This window comes from Cupressus sempervirens, chromosome 2 (assembly GCF_028749045.1).
Source record: "Cupressus sempervirens isolate cs-2001-9-10 chromosome 2, ASM2874904v1, whole genome shotgun sequence".
NCBI lineage: Eukaryota > Viridiplantae > Streptophyta > Pinopsida > Cupressales > Cupressaceae > Cupressus > Cupressus sempervirens.
Genome location: NC_143119.1, coordinates 232,688,917 through 232,707,844, shown reverse-complemented (window position 1 = coordinate 232,707,844; position 18,928 = coordinate 232,688,917). Strand labels below are relative to the sequence as shown.

Here is an 18,928-nt window from a genome sequence, read left to right as displayed (position 1 = left end):
GCCCAAGCCTTCAGCCATGATGATGAATAGATATGGGGAGAGAGGGTCACCCTGGCGGAGGCCTCTAGAAGCACCAAATAGTTGTGAAGGTTGACCATTAATAAGAATAGAAAAAGAGGCAGAAGTAACACAACTCATAATCCAACTCACCCAGTCAGAGCTAAATCCAAAAGAAAGAAGAATACTCCTTAGGAAGCTACATTTAACTCTATCGTAGGCCTTAGCCATATCTAGCTTAACAAACATGGCTCTCTCCCTTGAAGTGGCCATAGAGTGAATAGCCTCAGTAGCAATAACCACCCCATCCAAAATTTGTTTGCCAGCAACAAAACCACCTTGTTCTTCTGAGATAATAATGGGAAGCCACCTTTTCAGTCTCTCAGCAATCAGCTTAGTAATAACTTTGTAAACCACATTACATAAGGCAATTGGTCTAAAAAACTCCAATTGATTAGCACCCTCTCTCTTAAGAATAAGAGTCAAGAATGTAGAGTTCAAAGCTCGAAGCATCTGCTTGCTAGCATAGGATTCTTTAACCACCTCCAACAAATCATGATTAATGATGTCGCAAAATTCCTGAAAGAATTCAACTGGAAAGCCATCAGGACCAGGAGCCTTCCCCTTAGGCATGCCAAAGACCACCTCCTCCAGCTCTTCCAAAGAGATAGGACGCATGAGATAATCATTCATTTCCTGAGTGATAAGGGAAGGAATACAGGACAAAATAATATTTTCTTCATTATCAGCCAGAGGAGAGTCCTCAGAGAAGAGGGTAGAGAAGTACGAAATAGCCTCCTGAAACAAAGCTGGCAAGGAATTCAGTTGGATACCTTGAGAATTAACCAAAGAAGAGATAGTGCTCTGATTCCGGCGAGATTGCACTGTTTTATGGAAAAAGGCAGTGTTTCGATCACCTTCCTGGAGCCAATCAACTCGAGCCTTTTGCTTCCAAAAAATTTCCTCTCGAAGTTCCCATTCTTCTAGAGCTCTAGAAGCAAGGGATTCAGCCTGGCCAAGATCCTCTGAGAAACCTCGATCTCTAATCTCCCTTGTGATGACATCAAGATTTTCTTGAGCAAGCCTCTTCATAAAGTGAAGGTTCCCAAAGCATTCCCTATTCCATATCTTGAGCTGCCTTTTAACATATTGAAGCCTTTTAGAAAATGAAAACATTGCAGTACCATATGCAGGAGCACCATCTTTCCACCAACAAAAAACAAAATCATGAAGAGAGGAGTCACGAAGCCACATCAACTGGAATTTAAAAGGAGGATGCTTCGGAACATAAGCCCCTATAGCGGAAAATTTGATTGGCCAATGATCTGAACCCCTCTAATCAAGGATTTCTGAAGAGATAGTAAGGGTGCCACTAAGCCAGAAGCAAGAAACAAGAAATCTATCCAGACGTTCTGAGATAGTAGCAACACCAGTCCTGCGATTATTCCAGGTATAGAGGCCATTAGAAATCTTAACATCAGAGAGATGCAAAAGAGATATGTGTTGCCGAAGAAGAGCAGAAGAAGGCCCCAATCTAGCCAAACCACCATGCTTCTCTTCCAAATTTAAAACTGAATTGAAGTCCCCTGCTAACACCCAAGGATGATAAGGATGACAGTTTCTAACATATTGAATATGTTCCCAAAGTTCCTCCTTTCCCACAAGATCAATAGGTGCATACACATTAGTAACCATGATTACCTCTCCTAAGTCTAGAGCAGAAGCTACCATAGAGAGAGCTGAGCGAGAAGACATCCAGCCAAGAGGAGAAATTTTTTGAGGATCCCAAAATATAGCTAAACCACCAGCACTGCCTGTTGCCCGAACACACTAGCATTGGCCACGAGACCAAATACTAGAGGCATGTTGGACCATAGACTCCACAGAGAGCTTAGTCTCTTGGATACAAAAAACATCAGGACTATGATCAACCACCAAGTTATGAATAGCCTTTTATCTAGGGATGCTATTCAACCCCCTTACATTCCATGAGAGAATAATCATCATTGGGTAGAATTGGGAAAATGAGAATCCAAAGGTTTCACTGAAAGACTCAATCAATAATCATTAGGAACAGATCTCTCATCTGGGCAAACTGGATCAGAAGAGATAGGAGGAGGAATACCCTCCTCTAGAACCATACTATCCAGCACCTCAAAGCGGTTAAAACCTGAATCAGATAATCTTTCTTTCAAAGGCCTCTTTTGACCACGTCCCTTAGCTCGAGGGCGAATAGGGGTAAATCCATCCTTATCCTGCATTTGAGCCTTACCCTTATCTATAGCATCTTGTGGATTCATCCCCTTGGTAGTATTAACCATTTGAGATTGTCCTTTCCCTGTAGTATCTGCCAAACCACCAGCATTGCCAGCTGTAGAACGATCCACTCCTTTGAAACTCGAGTTACGGGGGCACTGCCGTAGTAAATGACCATACTCATGACAAATCCGGCAACGGAAAGGGAGGGATTCATAATCTAATTGCTGCACCCAAGAAGAATCCCCCAGACAAATTTCCAAAGAATCTGGTAATGGGTTATTCAAATTAATTTCAACACAAATTCTAGCATAAGAAATAACCTTTTTATCGAGGGATTGATGTGCGATCGCAGCCGGCTTCCCCAACAAAGCAGCAATTTGTCGAAGGATGTCTTCACGCCAAAATTCCAAGGGAAGATGAGGCAAGCGAACCCAAACTGGCACTGTTGAAGGGAGATCCTTAGCAGAATTAAAACCTGAATGCCAAGGTTTGACAAATAACCCCACATGGTTGTAGAAATAAGGGCCTCCTTCAAAAACACGATCACGATCAGACATGCAAGAGAATACAACAAAAAAATAACTATTCCCTGCCAACATAATCTCCATATCGCCTTCCACCTGCCAAGAGCGGCGGATCCATGCCTCAAGAGCGGATAGGGAAATTCGGATTCCAAGAAATTTGCATATCAAAGCATGCTTGGTCCAATAATCAATGTCCTCCATTACAGCCGTTGGAGGAATAACTAGAACAGGGCGATCATGGCTACGCGGAAAACAACCATTAACTTTTTTCAGCTTGGAGCTCTCCCCTGAATAAAACGATTCAGATCGCATTGCATGCATAGTTGGAGAAGAACCATCTGTTCTCACCAACGGAGAAGAAATCCCAGGCCCTGCCATGCAAACAATAAAACCCCAATCCAAAATTGACTGCAGAAGATCTCCAAAAACACCGACGCAAATTATGTCCAGTAGCTAGCAATCCAAACAGAACAGAAAAATAGTAAAGATCAAACACCAAGAACAGGCTAGGGGAAAAACCCTAGCCCAGCCGGCAGCCAACGCTTCTCCACATCCTCCAGCCAATGCTCAGTGTATTTTTATTTTCAGTCTAATCTATTTACTAGCTAATGAGATTATCTATTAATTGAAGGTTGGAAAGTTTAATATTCTATGTTCCATTTGAAGATTTTGGTGTTTAATTAGTTCTTTAGTTTTGCAGGAAGATAGTGAAAAGACGGGTAAAGTTACTTCAGCTGGAATGTATTTCTTGCATTTTCAAGTCTATCGTCTTGATTCATCAATCAATGCGGTATGCACCATTAGGCCATGCTATTATAGGTTGATATTGGCCTTGAAATTGTTTGAGATTGACTCTTAAACAAAACCATTTAATGATGCAGTTGGCTATGGCTAAGGATCCTGATGCTGCATTTTTCAAAAAATTAGAAGGCCTTCAGCCCTGTGAAGTCTCCGAGCTCAAAGCAGGCACACACATATTTGCAGTATATGGTATAGAGCATTTTTATTTCAATTTATATTAGTTTGGTGCATACCCCTCATGATGGGATATATTGAGCCATTTCATTTTATTACAGGCGACAATTTTTTTAAGAGTGCGAGCTATACCATTGAGGCTATTTGTGCAAAGTCTTTTGAAGATTCTACAGAGAAGCTTAAGGAGGTAGAGGCCCAAATACTAGCCAAGCGAAATGAACTGCGACAATTTGAGACAGAATACAGAAAGGTATTTCATATGATATTTTGAAGTTAGTGATTACTTAGAAATAAAAAATAAAGTGTCTTGCAATCTGAATTTCAACACCTTGATGATATGTAGGCTTTGGCTCGCTTTCAAGAAGTTACAAATAGATATAATCAAGAAAAACAAGCTGTAAGTTTCTGAGGTTTCTACAGTTCTCACGGTGCTCTTTTGCTAATGCACAATTTTTTAACTTTTTAAATTTTCCTTATCATTTAGGACCAAATTTTCTAAGACAGACTGTGTTTTATAACCTCGTGAAATTTCAGGTGGATGACTTGCTGAAAGCACGTGACAACATTCAATCATCATTTACTGCTACTGCTGTGTCAAAGGGTACAAGCAGTAGCAGCAATACAAGTAAGGCAGCAGTTGAAGATTCTAAGATTGGAAGTCCAAGAGAAGATAGCCTATCTGACGGAAAGGATAAATCAAATAAAAAGAAGTGGTTTAATTTAAATTTCAAAGCAGAGAAGAAGGCTTGATAAACATAAATTGAGAAGGAATGGATTTTGATTAAAATTTCCAAGAGTTATTCCATGGAGGCTCTTTTCGTTGCAGTTTTGCGTGCATAATATCACAAGATCTCATATGGAGGCAGGCCTTTTCTTTTTAGAAGTTATATCCCCTCCTATTTGCTTATTTCCCAGCAGAAAATTGGTTTGATGGTGCTGCATTTAGCCCTGTTATGTACGTTATTAAGTCTGTTCAATCTGAGTATTCCTTTTCTCTCTGGATAGCTCAACTGGAGAGCTTTGTAATTTCCCCTGTGATTATGGTTAAACTTTCATCATTTGAGTTTGATGTAAATCAGCAAGGCCACATTTCTTACTTTCTGGAGTGGCTAGGTGCTTTGTTCTCAAGGCGCATGGGCCATTTCAGCCATGTACCATTTAGTGTTTTTGACCAATTGCATTATATTTAATAAAGCCCTTTCATTGTTTGATAATTTATTGCGATTTTATTTGCTAGCTTGCAAACCTGTATCAATGTCTCGCTAAACAGAGGTAATTTGATTGTTATTGCGGTTTATCCGGCAGGGCTACTTTTTGTTTTTCTTATGAATAGTCTATTGGTGTACAATTATTCTTGTTTTCAAATTATTTATAAATTTTTAATAGAGTACAAAAAGCTTCTGGTAAATTCAGTGGTCAAATGCGATTGATGTGTAAATCCTTAATGTTATCAATGGATATTTGTGCTATGGCACAGCCTTCTATAATGCTTGGGCATGCAATGAAAGATGGACAACCCAGATTACTGGAGATGAATGACACCAAATAATGAACAAAAAAATAAATTTAAAAGCCATTCATAAAGGTGAAATAGAAGAAAACACCCACACTAGTACAGAACAAAATGGCCCCAGTAACCTTTAAATGGGCTTAGGATAATTTCATTGAGATCAGGTGTTGATTAAAGTGGTCTGTTGCTCAGTGAGTATAAATAGTTTGTTGATTGTGCTTATTCCTCAATATAACTTTGTTTGAGAGGCCTTTATTGAGTTATATTTATGCCTTCGGGTTGAAACATGGGAGCAAACTGATTTTCGAGCCTTCAGCATATAATTATTGGTACAAAGTTATATTTGAACAAATTTATCAAATAGGATAGGTTAGAATCTTGTAATTTAGGTTGCATGTATTAGGTCAGACTTAAATAGCCTTTTGACTTCAAATTTGAGAGCCTACAATGTATTGAGTGGATTCTTTATCTAATCAACAAATCAACCAGAATATTTCCAAAATGCTGGATTCGTCTTTCAAAGAAATGTTGTAGGGTGTGCTACAAAGGCAAACATATGGTGTGAAATACAATGTACAAAGGTCTTTAAGCTCATTGAGAATGACCAAGCAATGAATAATTTGTATGCTTATAAAATGAAAATACTCAAATGATGATAAAATAAGAGAAAATTTGGCCATGCGGTATGTGTGATGTCCAATATGAGGTACATAACACTATCTCTTTATTCTCAAGATTCAGTAAATTCATACAAAATATTAGTGTGATAATCTAAGTAGTTCTTTAAATTAGAATGAAATGTTACAGCACTTCTCAATATTAGAAACTGTACGACAATAGTTGTTTTAAACTTGTGTCAAATGCTTATGACTATAATTTGCAAGGTTAATTTTATCGTCCTCAATTTTCTTTGGATTTTTACTGTGTGAAAGTATATTTAATGCTCAGAGCAACCAAAAGCATGATTGAGCATGATCGTTTTTCACTAGTCATATTTTATTGTGGTTCATTATTTACATGCATTTTTATTATTGAATAACGCATATTGCACAGAGATATGAAGAGGTGAAAATGATCCCCAGATTTAGACATTAAACTCATTATTTTGGTCCATTGGCAAAGCTTTTGGTTCAGAGCGTGTTACACAATTCTTGTATACATGACATTTTTACAACCTGTTTTTGCAATGTTTTTTTCTCCCTAGCTAATTAATCACGTGTAAGTAGTGAGATGGATCACAGATTTAGGCTTTAATTCAGTAATTTGCTCCATTGGCAAAGCTTTTGGGTCAGGGTGTCGTACACAATTTATCTGTACTATATCTATGAGGCCTTTTTACAACCTTTCTTTTGTTGTAAGTGATAGAGGGGACTTCCCAAGTGAAATGTTATAACTAGCAATCACACCCAAGGCTGCAATAGGTATGCTGAAGATTAATCGTTTCGATTTGAAGGATTGATATTAATAACAGAATATTATTGTTTCTTTAGGAAATATATAATGTGGTAAATAGTGTAGTTGATAATGAAGAGATTGAAAATTTGACTATATTGTGTTTTAGAGTTTAGCTATATGTTTTCGTCTGTAGCATAGAAAGGTAGAATTGGCAGAGTTGTTATGTGGAGATAGTGAATTAGTCGAAGTTCAATGATTAATAGCCCAGTTAAATATAATTTCGGACAGTGATAAGTCTCTAGTTTAGAGTATCTAGTTAAAGGAAGAAGATTTAATGTAAAACTTATGACAACAGTGAACATTGAATATCATGAGCTGTCTTAATTTGTAATATATGGCATAAAACCGGATACATCAGCCTTGTATATAAGTCCATTCCATTTGGGAATGACTACAATGTAATCACTTCGAAAAGTTATGATACTACATATTTGAGTAAGAAACCTTAATAATATTCATTGTAGGTGTGGATCAAGTTTCATAGAATCTGAAAAAAAAGCACAACATAAAATTGAATTTATACTGTCCGAAACCAATATTTAGCAGTGGTAAGCAACATTTTTGAAGCTAACTACTACTCATGACATTTTACATAAGAAATGTCCTTGCAAAATGAGTTTTCATAACGTGTGACTTTGCTTCTCATGGTAAAATTTCAGATGCACCATATATTTTTTAAGAACCCAGTTCGATAGAGGTAAAATTTCAGATGCACCATATATTTTTTAAGAACCCAGTTCGATAGAGGTCTTCGTATAATCATTGTGTTAATGTTATTAAGTGATCAGTGTTATATTTTGTAGCTAACAAAAGTATGGAATCCCATCTACAGAGGCCATTTATAAAATGAGAAATCAACTTGACAGCTTACAGTTTACAAAATTTTTGAAGCTAAATTTCAGTGTGATGTTATGTTGTTTGGCTTGATAATCCACAAAGTCTAGATCATGCATAACAGAGAGATGGAAATTGTTAATAACAGACAATGATAGAGCAGAAAGATAATTAGGTGAAAACTACAATGAAGGAAATTATAAGATCAAACATGAAATACTTGATAATTGATTTTTTTGTAGTTACCAACTTATGGGATCCCATATTTAGAAGCCATTTTGAGAACGAGAATTCATCTTGTGAGCTCACAAACTTCCTCGTACTACGATCCCAACTTACCTTTTTGATGAATGCAAATGTCAGTGTGATGTTATGATGTTTGGCCTCAATAACCACGAAGTCCATAGCCTGGGTAGCAGAGATATAAATTCTTTAGAAGAAGCAAATATAGAACAGAGTGATAATTAATGGAAAACCGCAATCGAGGAAGTAATAAGAATTAAACTTCAAATACTTGGCCATCATATATAGAAGAAGTTTCCAATGCCTTAAACATTAATCCACCTCCCGTGACAACACTATTTGAAAACAAATTTCATTGACTTCAATCCTTGCCCACGATAGTAGGTCAGTAATGTTTTGTTAAAAAAAACTGTCATTATCTATTGAACTAGGTTTACCACAAACCCTTTTTGAGGCGTAGTGTTAGGCTAATGATCTCGGTGCTACGCATCAACTCCGGTTCGAGTCACACTAGGTTTACCACAAACCCTTTTAAAGGTAAGTGAGTAGCCGAGTTGGTGTGAAGGCGAGTCGTGAGGCGTAGTGTTAGGCTAATGATCCCGGTGCTACGCATCAACTCCGGTTCGAGTCACACTAGGTTTACCACAAACCCTTTTGCCAATAGTGGCATGTTGTGATGGTTAAGTTGTTATGTTGTTATCCTTGCCATCAAGGTTCAAATCTCATGGGGATGAGTTCCCCCGTTTGTGGCCTCACTGGTTCATAGCTCCAGGTCAAAGCGTTTACCCCTCTTAAAACAGAACAGAATGTGCAACACTTAAAATATGCCAATGTTAAATGTCGAAGTAAGTAAACCAACACATCAAATTTTGAGTGTCATTTTCTCAAAAAAGAAGAAGAAGAAATTGATATGATCATGAAATTTATTATTGTTGGTAAATCATCGTTAGATAAATATTTTTTTATATAATAATAATAATTTATATATTATATATATGATTATTAATATACTTATTAATGATGATTAAATCCTGGAGAAATTTATTATTGTTGGTAAATCATCACTAGATAAATATTCTTTCATATTATAATAATAATAATTTATATATTATACATATGATTATTAATATTATTAATACACTTATTAATGATGATTAAATCTTGGAAAAAATTATTATTGTTGGTAAATCATCATTAGATAAATATTTTTTTTATATAATAATAATAATAAAGTCGAGAGGCTTTCTACAGTGGAAGCATTCATCAATGTAAACAATTCAATTTTTTTAAAAAATTTGACATCCATTTAAACGTCCTATGATGAGTTGGGGGAGTAGTTGAAAAATCAGTCAATGAATATAAATTTCTAATATCAAATAAAGAAAGAGTTTGTGCAACTTCTCTACATGAAGCTAAAGCAGATAGAAAAGAGATGAGTTGACTTATAATTAGAATGATAATTATTAAATACACCTCTTATACGTTACTCGGGCAAGGGAAAAAGATTGGCGTTATTCCCAGTTTATTGCATTGATTCCAAATAAAATTTGCATGAAGTGTTATGATAGCTAATGAAGTGACATGGTAATGAATGGAAGAATGCGCGAAGCTTCTACATATATGAATTTGTCCATCGACATTTTTTTTACTTTAGAAGCAAAGATTTCTTAGCTTTTATCATCAAAGTTTTTTTTACAGGATTGCTTCATTGCTTCATCTTCGATTATAATCACGCAGCACTTGTTATGCTTTATTAATAATAATAGTGCGACTTTAGGGATAATTCTCTGCTATTTTCTTCAATGTTGTTAAATCTGTACAGAATTGCAAATATCAAATGATTTCACGCTATGTTCTATGCACAAGCCTTTGGTTGTATTCATAGTGTTTTGTTAATCTATTTCATTCTCTCAATGGCTGCTCCCTATAAGTGCAATAGTCCATACATCAGGCGTATTTGTCATCTTTATCAATGCCTCTCTCTGGGAATACATGCCGCACTGGCGCTTCTCTATATCCACCAGCTTTGAACTATTCCAGGGCGCCTTGTTTGGTCGTCTCGTCTTCCTGTTGGTGTGAGGGGAAGCCTTGATAATGTAGAGGAAGGCGATTGACTGGATGGACTAAAAAAGAGAGAGATCGGTGGTATATATGTCTGCTTCAGTAGCATAACAAGTTTTCTGGAGATACAGACTAAATCTATTGCAGGCAAATTGGATTTTATTTCCATGAATAGTCATTTCATGCTATAATACACCTGAAGGCAACCACTATGATTTTAGTTAGATGTGATGCACATGTAAATCATTGGACAGGAAACTAGCAATGCATGTAAATCATTTGCAGCATTTGTAAATCATTTGCTTGCCACTCTCATCACTATCTTTTTCCATTTTTAATAGTGGTTATTGGTTTTGGTTTTTTCACCAGGGTTTGTATTTGCAGGAGGCCCAAGTTACCAGACAATTTATTTATTTGATTCATAACATAAAAATTAGTGTACCATTATTATTTCATTTGTTTGATTTTTATTGACTCCATACTAGAAGCAAGGCCATTGAGATAGAAAACAAGGGCGTTGAGATAAAAACCAATTGTAGGCCTTAGTTTTGGAGGTCATAAAATAATTTTGACAAATTAGAGCTGAGAACATACTGATAAAAACATAAGAGGTTTGGATTGTTTTTCCTTAAATTCTATTGTTTTTAGATGGAAAATCTGGTAACTAAATTTCATTTATTTGCTTGTTATCTATTTGATTTTTGTTTTAGCTTATGAATAACATCATAAAATTGATTTTAATTTCCATTATATAAATTTTATAAAAAATCTTTTAAAGAATTTGTGAGTTTGTATGAAAATCTTATTTATAGCCTTAATTTGAATACCATCACCACTTAAATAACATAGCAATTGGTCAACTCAAAATTAATTTATAATTTTAAAACAATTTGAGAGATATCTTTCTACATGCACCTATTCTCAATTTGTCTCAAAATATTTAAGAAACATCTCAAACTATTTAAGAAACAAAATATTTAAATGTCACCCTAAGCCTAAATTTTAAATGCCCATCCCAAATGTTAAACCATAAATCTTAAATATCAAGCCAAGTTATACTATTAAATAGTAAACTCCAATCTTGAATGCTACACCCCAATTGCTAAAACCACGCTCACATCTAAATATGGAATCTACATCTTATATGATAAATGATAAAGTTACTATGGAAACATTCTATTTTGTTTCAATATTCATTGAATTGATCAAATAAGAAGCTTTTAAAATACAATAGAAATCATTTTAAAATTAGAAAGTATGGATGTAAAAAATAAATTAAGAAGAAATAATAAAATAATAAGTAATATTAAGTTTTTAAGTACATTTTTAACTTGATAATTAAAAAAGCTCTTTATGAAAAAATAGAAGTTTCATTTTTAAGGAATATTTATGGACATATTTGATTTAGAAGATATCAGAACCACTTAATCAATTATAAAGTTTGAGTTTTAGTAACTAATTTTAAACCTTAATTTGAACACCATCACCACTTAAATAACATACTAATTGGTGAACTCAAAATTAATTTATAATTTTTAAACAAGTTGAGATATATCTTTCTAGAGACACCTATTCTCAAGTTGTCTCAAAATATTTAAGAAACATCTCAAACTATTTAAGAAACAAAATATTTAAATGTCACCCTAACCCCAAATTTTAAAAGCCTATCCCAAATGTTAAACCTTAAATCTTAAATATCAAGCAAGTTATAATATTAAATAGTAAACCCTAATCTTGAATGCTACACCCCAATTGCTAAAACCACCCTCACATCTAAATATGGAATGTACATTTTATATGATAAATGATAAATCCTACTTGAAACCATAGTCCTAAATGGTATTGAAAATTATGAAACATAATGAACCCTAATCCTAATAGTAAATTTTAAGCCCTAACTTCAAACCTATTTTTTAAAAGCTAAAATCCTAATCCTAAATGTTAAACCATATTACTAAACCTAATTGATGAGATACACACACACACACAGAAAGGGAGGGAGGAGGGGGGTGTAATTTGGAGCCAAGAGATGGTGATATGCCACAATAAATCTTATGGTAATGTAAATAAAAGGCAATAGATAAGATAGAGCTCAAAGAGGATGATAATTAGAGCTCACATACACATAAATAGTGATAGGGGATGGAAGATGGGAGAAGGGTAATTACATAGGGACGTGTGAGATATGGTGAGCGACATGAGATAGAGTTAGAGGGTAAATAATGAGGAAGCGATGGAGACCAAAGGGACGTGTGAGAGAGAGATGGAGAGAGGGAAATGAGATGTTGAGAGTAGTGAGTGGAGAAAGTACATAAGAGGTTGATTAGGAGGAGAGGGAGAGAGGGGGAGAGGAGGAGATGATGAAGAATAGAGAGATGGTGGAGACGGGGGTGGGGGGGAGGAAGATATAGGGAGGGGAGGGAGATGGGAGAAAGGGAGATGATGATGGGCAAAAAGATGAGGTAGACAAAGGGAAAGGGGAGAGTGAGAGAGATAAGGTAGAGAGTGAATGCAAAGATTCATAGATATGAGATAGATGAGAGATGTAAGAGACATGTGGGAGTGAAGAAATATAGAGAAGGTAAGAGACACGAGGTAGAGACAGATGGTAAATAGAGAGAGGAAGGGGGGGGGGGGGGGGGGGGGGGCGGGGGGTGGGGGTGTGTTGAGAAATATGTCAGAAAAAGGGTGAGATAAGGGGGAGAGGGTGAAAGATATGAGATAGATATAGGTGGAAATTAGGGGGGAGATATGGTGAGAGGTGGGAAAAAGAGAAAGAAGGAGAAGTGGGAGAGGAGAGATGAGGTAGACAAAGAAAATGAGGGGACAGGATCAAATAGATCACAAGAAAGAGTATCATTAGGGTTCAAGATAGATAGGTATGACGAACAATGAGAGTAATTATATATATATATATATATATATATATATATATATATATATAGAGAGAGAGAGAGAGAGAGAGAGAGAGAGAGAGAGAGAGAGAGAGTGGGGAGGCTCTACATTATAAGGGGTGGAGGAGGGGGGGGGGGGTGTAATTATAGAATGGGACATGTGAGAGAGTGTGTGACAAGGGGATGAGGGTGAGGCATGAAGTAAACACTATGCAAGAGAGCAAGAGATAAAGATACACAAGACAAAGAGAGTAAATAGTAATAATAAGAGGGGACACAATAGAGGGTATGGGCGGGCATGAGAGACACAAGGTAGACATAGAAAGAATGTGGGAGATAAAGAGATATGAGGAGAGGACATGAGAGCATGATAATAGAAAATATGGTGAGAGACATGTGCAAGAGATATTGTGAGAGATAAAGATACATGACTGAGAGATGTAGGGTAGATATAGAGGGTAAATGGGGGGAAGAGATTGTGAGAGGAGGGAGAGGAGAGACTTAAAGAGATTAATGATGCCAGGAGGGGAGAGAGAGATGATGTAGAGATAAATGGTAATAAAGAATAGGATGTGGTAAGAAACGGTTGAAATAGGAGAACAGGAGAAATGAGGGAAGGAATAAGGTAGAAAGAGACAATATTGAAGGGGAGAGAGATGAGGTAGAGAGAAAGAGAATAATTAGGGCATCAAATTGATGGAAATGATGATGGGGGGAGGAATTTTGGAGAGAGAGAGGTGGGAGGGGGGGAGAGAGAGAGAGAGAGAGAGAGAGAGAGAGAGAGAGATGGTAATATGTGGTGGGAAACATGACAAAGGGAGTAGACAGGAAAGAGAAAGAGAGAACATGGAGAGGGAGAGATATGAGGTAGAGAACAAATAGGATAATTTGATAATCAAAGAGAGGGGGTGGGGGGATACTTTGTAATAGAGTAATTAGCATGTGATACATATGAGGGAGAAAGAGAGAGAAGAGGACCTAGAGGGTGAGAGAAATGGGCTAGGGATATATGGTAATCAAGAGGAATAGATGGTGAGAGGGGGATGGAAATAAGAGAAAGAAGGAATATGAGAGGAAATAGGGAAGATATGACATTAATATAATAATTAGGGCATAGGATTGATGGACATAGTAATGAAGGAGGGAAGAGAGGATACTGATAAGTATGGAGGGGAGGGAAGGGGGGGTTAAGTACGAGAACACATGCTGAGAGGAGGGTCAGGAGAGAGGGAAAGAGCATAATTGTGGGGGGAGATATATGTATTTATATGTTAAGGAAAGAGAGGTGTGTGTGTGTGTGTGTGTGTGTGTGTTAGAGAGAGAGAGAGAGAGAGAGAGAGAGAGAGAGAGAGAGAGGAGTGGGGAGGCTCTACATTATAAGGGGTGGAGGGGGGTGGTCTAATTATAGAATGGGACATGTGAGAGAGAGTGTGACAAGGGGATGAGGGTGAGGGATGAAGTAAACACTATGTAAGAGAGCAAGAGATAAAGATACACAAGACAAACATAGTGGATAGTAATAATAAGAGGGGACACAATAGAGGGTATGGGGGGGCATGAGAGACACAAGGTAGACATAGAAAGAATGTGACAGATAAAGATACATGACTAAGAGATATGGGGTAGATATAGAGGGTAAATAGGGGGAAGAGATTGCGAGAGGAGGGAGAGGAGACACTTAAAGAGATTAATGATGCAGGGAGGGACAAAGATGATTAAGAGATAAATGGTAATAAAGAATAGGATGTGGTAAGTAACGGTTGAAATAGGAGAAGGGGAGAAATGAGGGAAGGAATAAGGTAGAAAGAGAAAACATTGAAGGGGAGAGAGATGAGGTAGAGAGAAAGAGAATAATTAGGGCATCGAATTGATGGAAATGATGATGGGGGGAGGAATTTTGGAGTTGGAGAGAGAGAGAGAGAGAGAGAGAGAGAGAGATGGTAATATGTGGTGGGAAACATGAGAAAGGGAGTAGATGGGAAGGAGAAAGAGAGAACATGGAGAGGGAGAGATATGAGGTAGAGAAAAAATAGGATAATTTGATAATTAGAGCCAGGGGGGGGGGGGGGGAGGATACTTTGTAATAGAGTAATTAGCATGTGACACATACGAGGGAGAAAGAGAGAGAATAGGACCCAGAGGGTGAGAGAAACAGGCTAGGGATATATTGTAATCAAGAGGAATAGATGGTGAGAGGGGGAGGGATATAAGAGAAAGAGAGAATAGGGAAGAGATGGGATTAATATAATAATTAGGGCATAGGATAGATGGACATGGTAATGAAGGAAGGAAGAGAGGATCGTACTGATAAGTATGGGGGGAAGGGAAGGGGGGCTTAAGTAGGAGAACACATGCTGAGAGGAGGGTCAGGAGAGAGGGAAAGAGAGTAATTATGGGGGGAGATATACGTATTTATATGTTCAGGAAAGAGAGATGTGAGAGAGAGAGAGAGAGAGAGTAAGAGACATGATGTAAAGATATATCAAGTATTTAGGGGGAAGCAATGGCTAGAGGGAAAAGGAGATGGAAGAAAGGTAGAAGGGGGCGCGGGGAGAGATAGAGGTAAATATAGAAAGAGGAAAATTCAAGCCCAAAATAGAGGGGGGAGGGGGGGAGAGAGAGAGAGAGAGAGAGAGAGAGAGGGGGATGACGGTAAGGTGTGAGGTATACATAGTGTGAAGGATGAAAGATAAAGAAACACGAGAGAGTTGTTGAGACTTTAATTTAATGATTAATAAGAAAACTATGTATTATAAAAGTTGAAGCCTTAATAACTCTCTAACTCTTGATTTCCTTAAAGAAGTCCCACTACGACCTTTGCTCTATTGCAAATAATTATCTAGCTTTAAGGATAAAACTTATGCAAATGGAAACTCTAATCTCAATCCAAAATTTAACTCTAATTACTTGAATAAAAAATATACATTTTGTTCATACTAATTATTATATATGGTGATTTTTTAAAATTTTTTGTCTCAAAGGGAGTCTATTACATTAAGCATATTTTTTAAGTGAACATCAAAATTATATAATGTATTATAAAATATATTTTATAATTATTATTTATTCTAATAGATTAATAACAATAATGTCTTTCATTCTTCCGTTGCGAGTGCTACTAGCTTATATATATTCTATATATATAAAATAAGCTGAGAGATATCCTCGGCTTATTTTATATATATAGAATATATATAAGCTAGTTTATATATTATACATATGATTATTAATATTATTAATATGCTTATTAATGATGATTAAATCTTGGAGACACGTTTCTTCAAAAGACACACTTCCTCTTTTCATATTTATATGAGATTCAAAATTACATTTGGAACATATCAATTACAATGGTTATATTATTACATTTGTAGAAATGATCTATGTTACTCAACATAGCATCAGACTGCAAAATCTAGAAAATGGAAAGAGGAATTATAGAATTAGCAGGAGGAATGAGAAATGGAAGAATAGTACTAGGAAAGATCATACAATCATAATTAAAAACAGAAATTGGTTTAGCATATATGGACTCTCAGTCTTAATTGATTGAGTAAAGCAACGGCTTGGTGGACTCAACAAGGAGCTATCGAACGGGCATATCCTTCCTATTTCCAGATGTGCATCAGAGACAAAAGCAAGAGAAAAGTAGATTCAGTGACAGAAAGACAAGGAAAAAGAACAGACGTGATGGGATACAAAGATTATTATTAAAATAGTCATTGATAAGATACGACATAAACTCAACATCTTCGTAGATAAAATTTAGGGAACTGGAGAAGGCTTGAAAGGTATAAGAGAAGTTTAATCACAATCCAATGCCCGTTAATAACCTGGGTCAAGAATAGCAGATCAGATGAGAGATGAGAGAAGGAAGAATAGGAAATTCATTCCCAGCAATGGTGGTTGTATGACGAGATACTCCATAAAAGAGCGACAAACAAATATCGACAATCTCATCATTGTGATGCGAAAAAAAGAAATAGGTATAATACGTGGTGCAAAATCTATACCCATCATAAAAAAATAAAAATAAAATTCGATTCAACCATGCACACAGAGAGGAATCTAGATGTTTGAGTAATTGATGCAAAATAGGCAATTACAGTTAGCGAACACGAGAGATCATAGAGACCATATTTGAATGATATAAAGCATTAAGAAAGCAACACAATAGAGTTCAAAGAATTCAGAGAATCATCCAATCAATAGAAGAGACGGATAGCGATTGAATGATCAAACAGAAAACAAATTAATGCATTCACAAAATACAGGTCGGAGATCACAGTCAACGACAATCTTCATATCTGTCATTGTGTATATTCATACGCTGGAAGATGTCATAAGCAAAAGGTTATCTTGGGGGAGAACATATCAATATCATATGCCAATCACGATGGAGCCCGCATGGACAATATTTGATTCAATACATCCAGTTGGAGAGCCAAGTAAATACAATCATAAAATCATATCAATATGACGGGAGTCTATCTTAAATAAATATGAATACCTATCCAGGAACATAAAGTTGTGAAAATTGATACCTGGTTGCGTTGAGAAATAGATCACTCTATAGGCCTTTTTAAAGGAAATAAGTGGAAACCAGAAAATAGGGTCACATGAACAATGGTTAATTAATCACAATGACTTGTTACAAGGATGCATATTTAGAGATACATCCTTTCAATCTATAGACCGCAGATCATATATCTTTGGAGTTAAACATAGATAAATATGGAGCAACGAATTGGAAGAGCATCATATTAATAAAAGACCGTGTCTTACCAAGCACAAGTTCGAGCATCTATTGAGGTATGAATGTTCCACTATTACTAAGGGAGGTAAGAATGTAGGGGAACATTATAATTTATTGTTTTATGAATATTTTATTAAGGAAGATTATTTATAAGGAAGACATGAATATTTATTTTTGTGAATGATTTCTATTTATACGCAATGTAAATGAATAATCTTGATGTACTAGGAAATGATGGCATTTTTATTCAAAAACAAAATTGAATAATTTGATAGTTGTATCTATTATCAGAGTAGGATAAGTAATAGATTAAGTATTTTGTTATCTTACTTTCATTATTGAAAATACAAAATAAAGAGTTATGTTACTATCATTTATGCTATTATTAGTAATAAGCATGAGTTAAATTACTAACATTTTATTTACATGTTAACATTGTTATTTCTATATGAGCTATGTGCCTTGATTTTTTCCTCTGAGAATTTTATTGCAGAAGGAGGGAGATTGAGAATCAATGGGAGTTTGATAGTCCATTAAAGGCAACCTTGGACAAAGAGAACAAGACGTTGATACTACGTATACTTGAAGCTTAAGAAGGGAAGCATATTATATTTTACTATTTTCACTCATGTTAATATAAAATCAAACAAGTACATTTGCATAAGAGAGTCATTTATAAACACAAGTTTTTAAAGCATGAATATACTCAAGATATTGAATCAACAATATCATTCACGTTGATCTTTGAGATCATCAAGTCATACATTGGGTATTCTAGAAAGTTAAGAATTTGTGTAGAGCTTGAATATAATACAAAATTGTGTAGAGCTTGAATATAATACAAAATTGTTTGACAACATAAGAGTGGGAATTTCATGTTGTAGGGGGGAAATATAATAAATAATGTTTTATTTTTACTTGAACCATCTTTAGAAAGAAGATGTTCCAATGTGTAGATAAGTTTTCTTATCGTTTACATTTATCTACTTATTATAGTCTCTCTCTTATTTGTAATTCTATAAATACTACAAGAGTTTTTTTCCTTGACCTTTTCCTTTATGTTTGAGGATGTTCTTACATGAAAAGAAGGTTGGTATTTTACACATGCTACCAAATATTGTGTAGACTCAATCTAATGAGAGTAGCTCCAAAGACCCAGATGATCAAGATGGATAAAGTGAGGCTCTTGAAGCAAACATCTTCGATGATTGAGATCCTTTTATAATAAAAAGGAGTATGCCACTTCTAAGGAAACATGAGCTTAAAAGATTGATACTTAGAGGGAGTTTAGATATACATGTGTGTGATTGCATGATGTTAATGGACCTACTCCTGTGTATATCATGGGGAAGTGATCACTTATCACCAGAAAATCAAAAAATTGATGTTTCAAAGTGAGTTTGACAAGCATCCTTGGGTA

At 35.8% G+C, this 18,928-nt stretch overlaps 1 protein-coding gene across 1 annotated transcript in view; it reads left to right on the top strand.

Moving 5' to 3' along the window:
* Positions 1 to 4,969, top strand: part of ARG1 (Chaperone DnaJ-domain superfamily protein) — a 30,191-nt gene extending 25,222 nt beyond the window's left edge. Inside the window, exons 8-12 of the mRNA XM_089813300.1 lie at positions 3,481 to 3,570; positions 3,662 to 3,770; positions 3,857 to 4,005; positions 4,099 to 4,152; positions 4,290 to 4,969. Coding sequence (XP_089669426.1) covers positions 3,481 to 3,570; positions 3,662 to 3,770; positions 3,857 to 4,005; positions 4,099 to 4,152; positions 4,290 to 4,505 — 618 coding nt within the window. The 3' untranslated portion in view covers positions 4,506 to 4,969. The remainder of the gene's footprint in view (positions 1 to 3,480; positions 3,571 to 3,661; positions 3,771 to 3,856; positions 4,006 to 4,098; positions 4,153 to 4,289) is intronic.
* Positions 4,970 to 18,928: the final 13,959 nt, after the last annotated feature.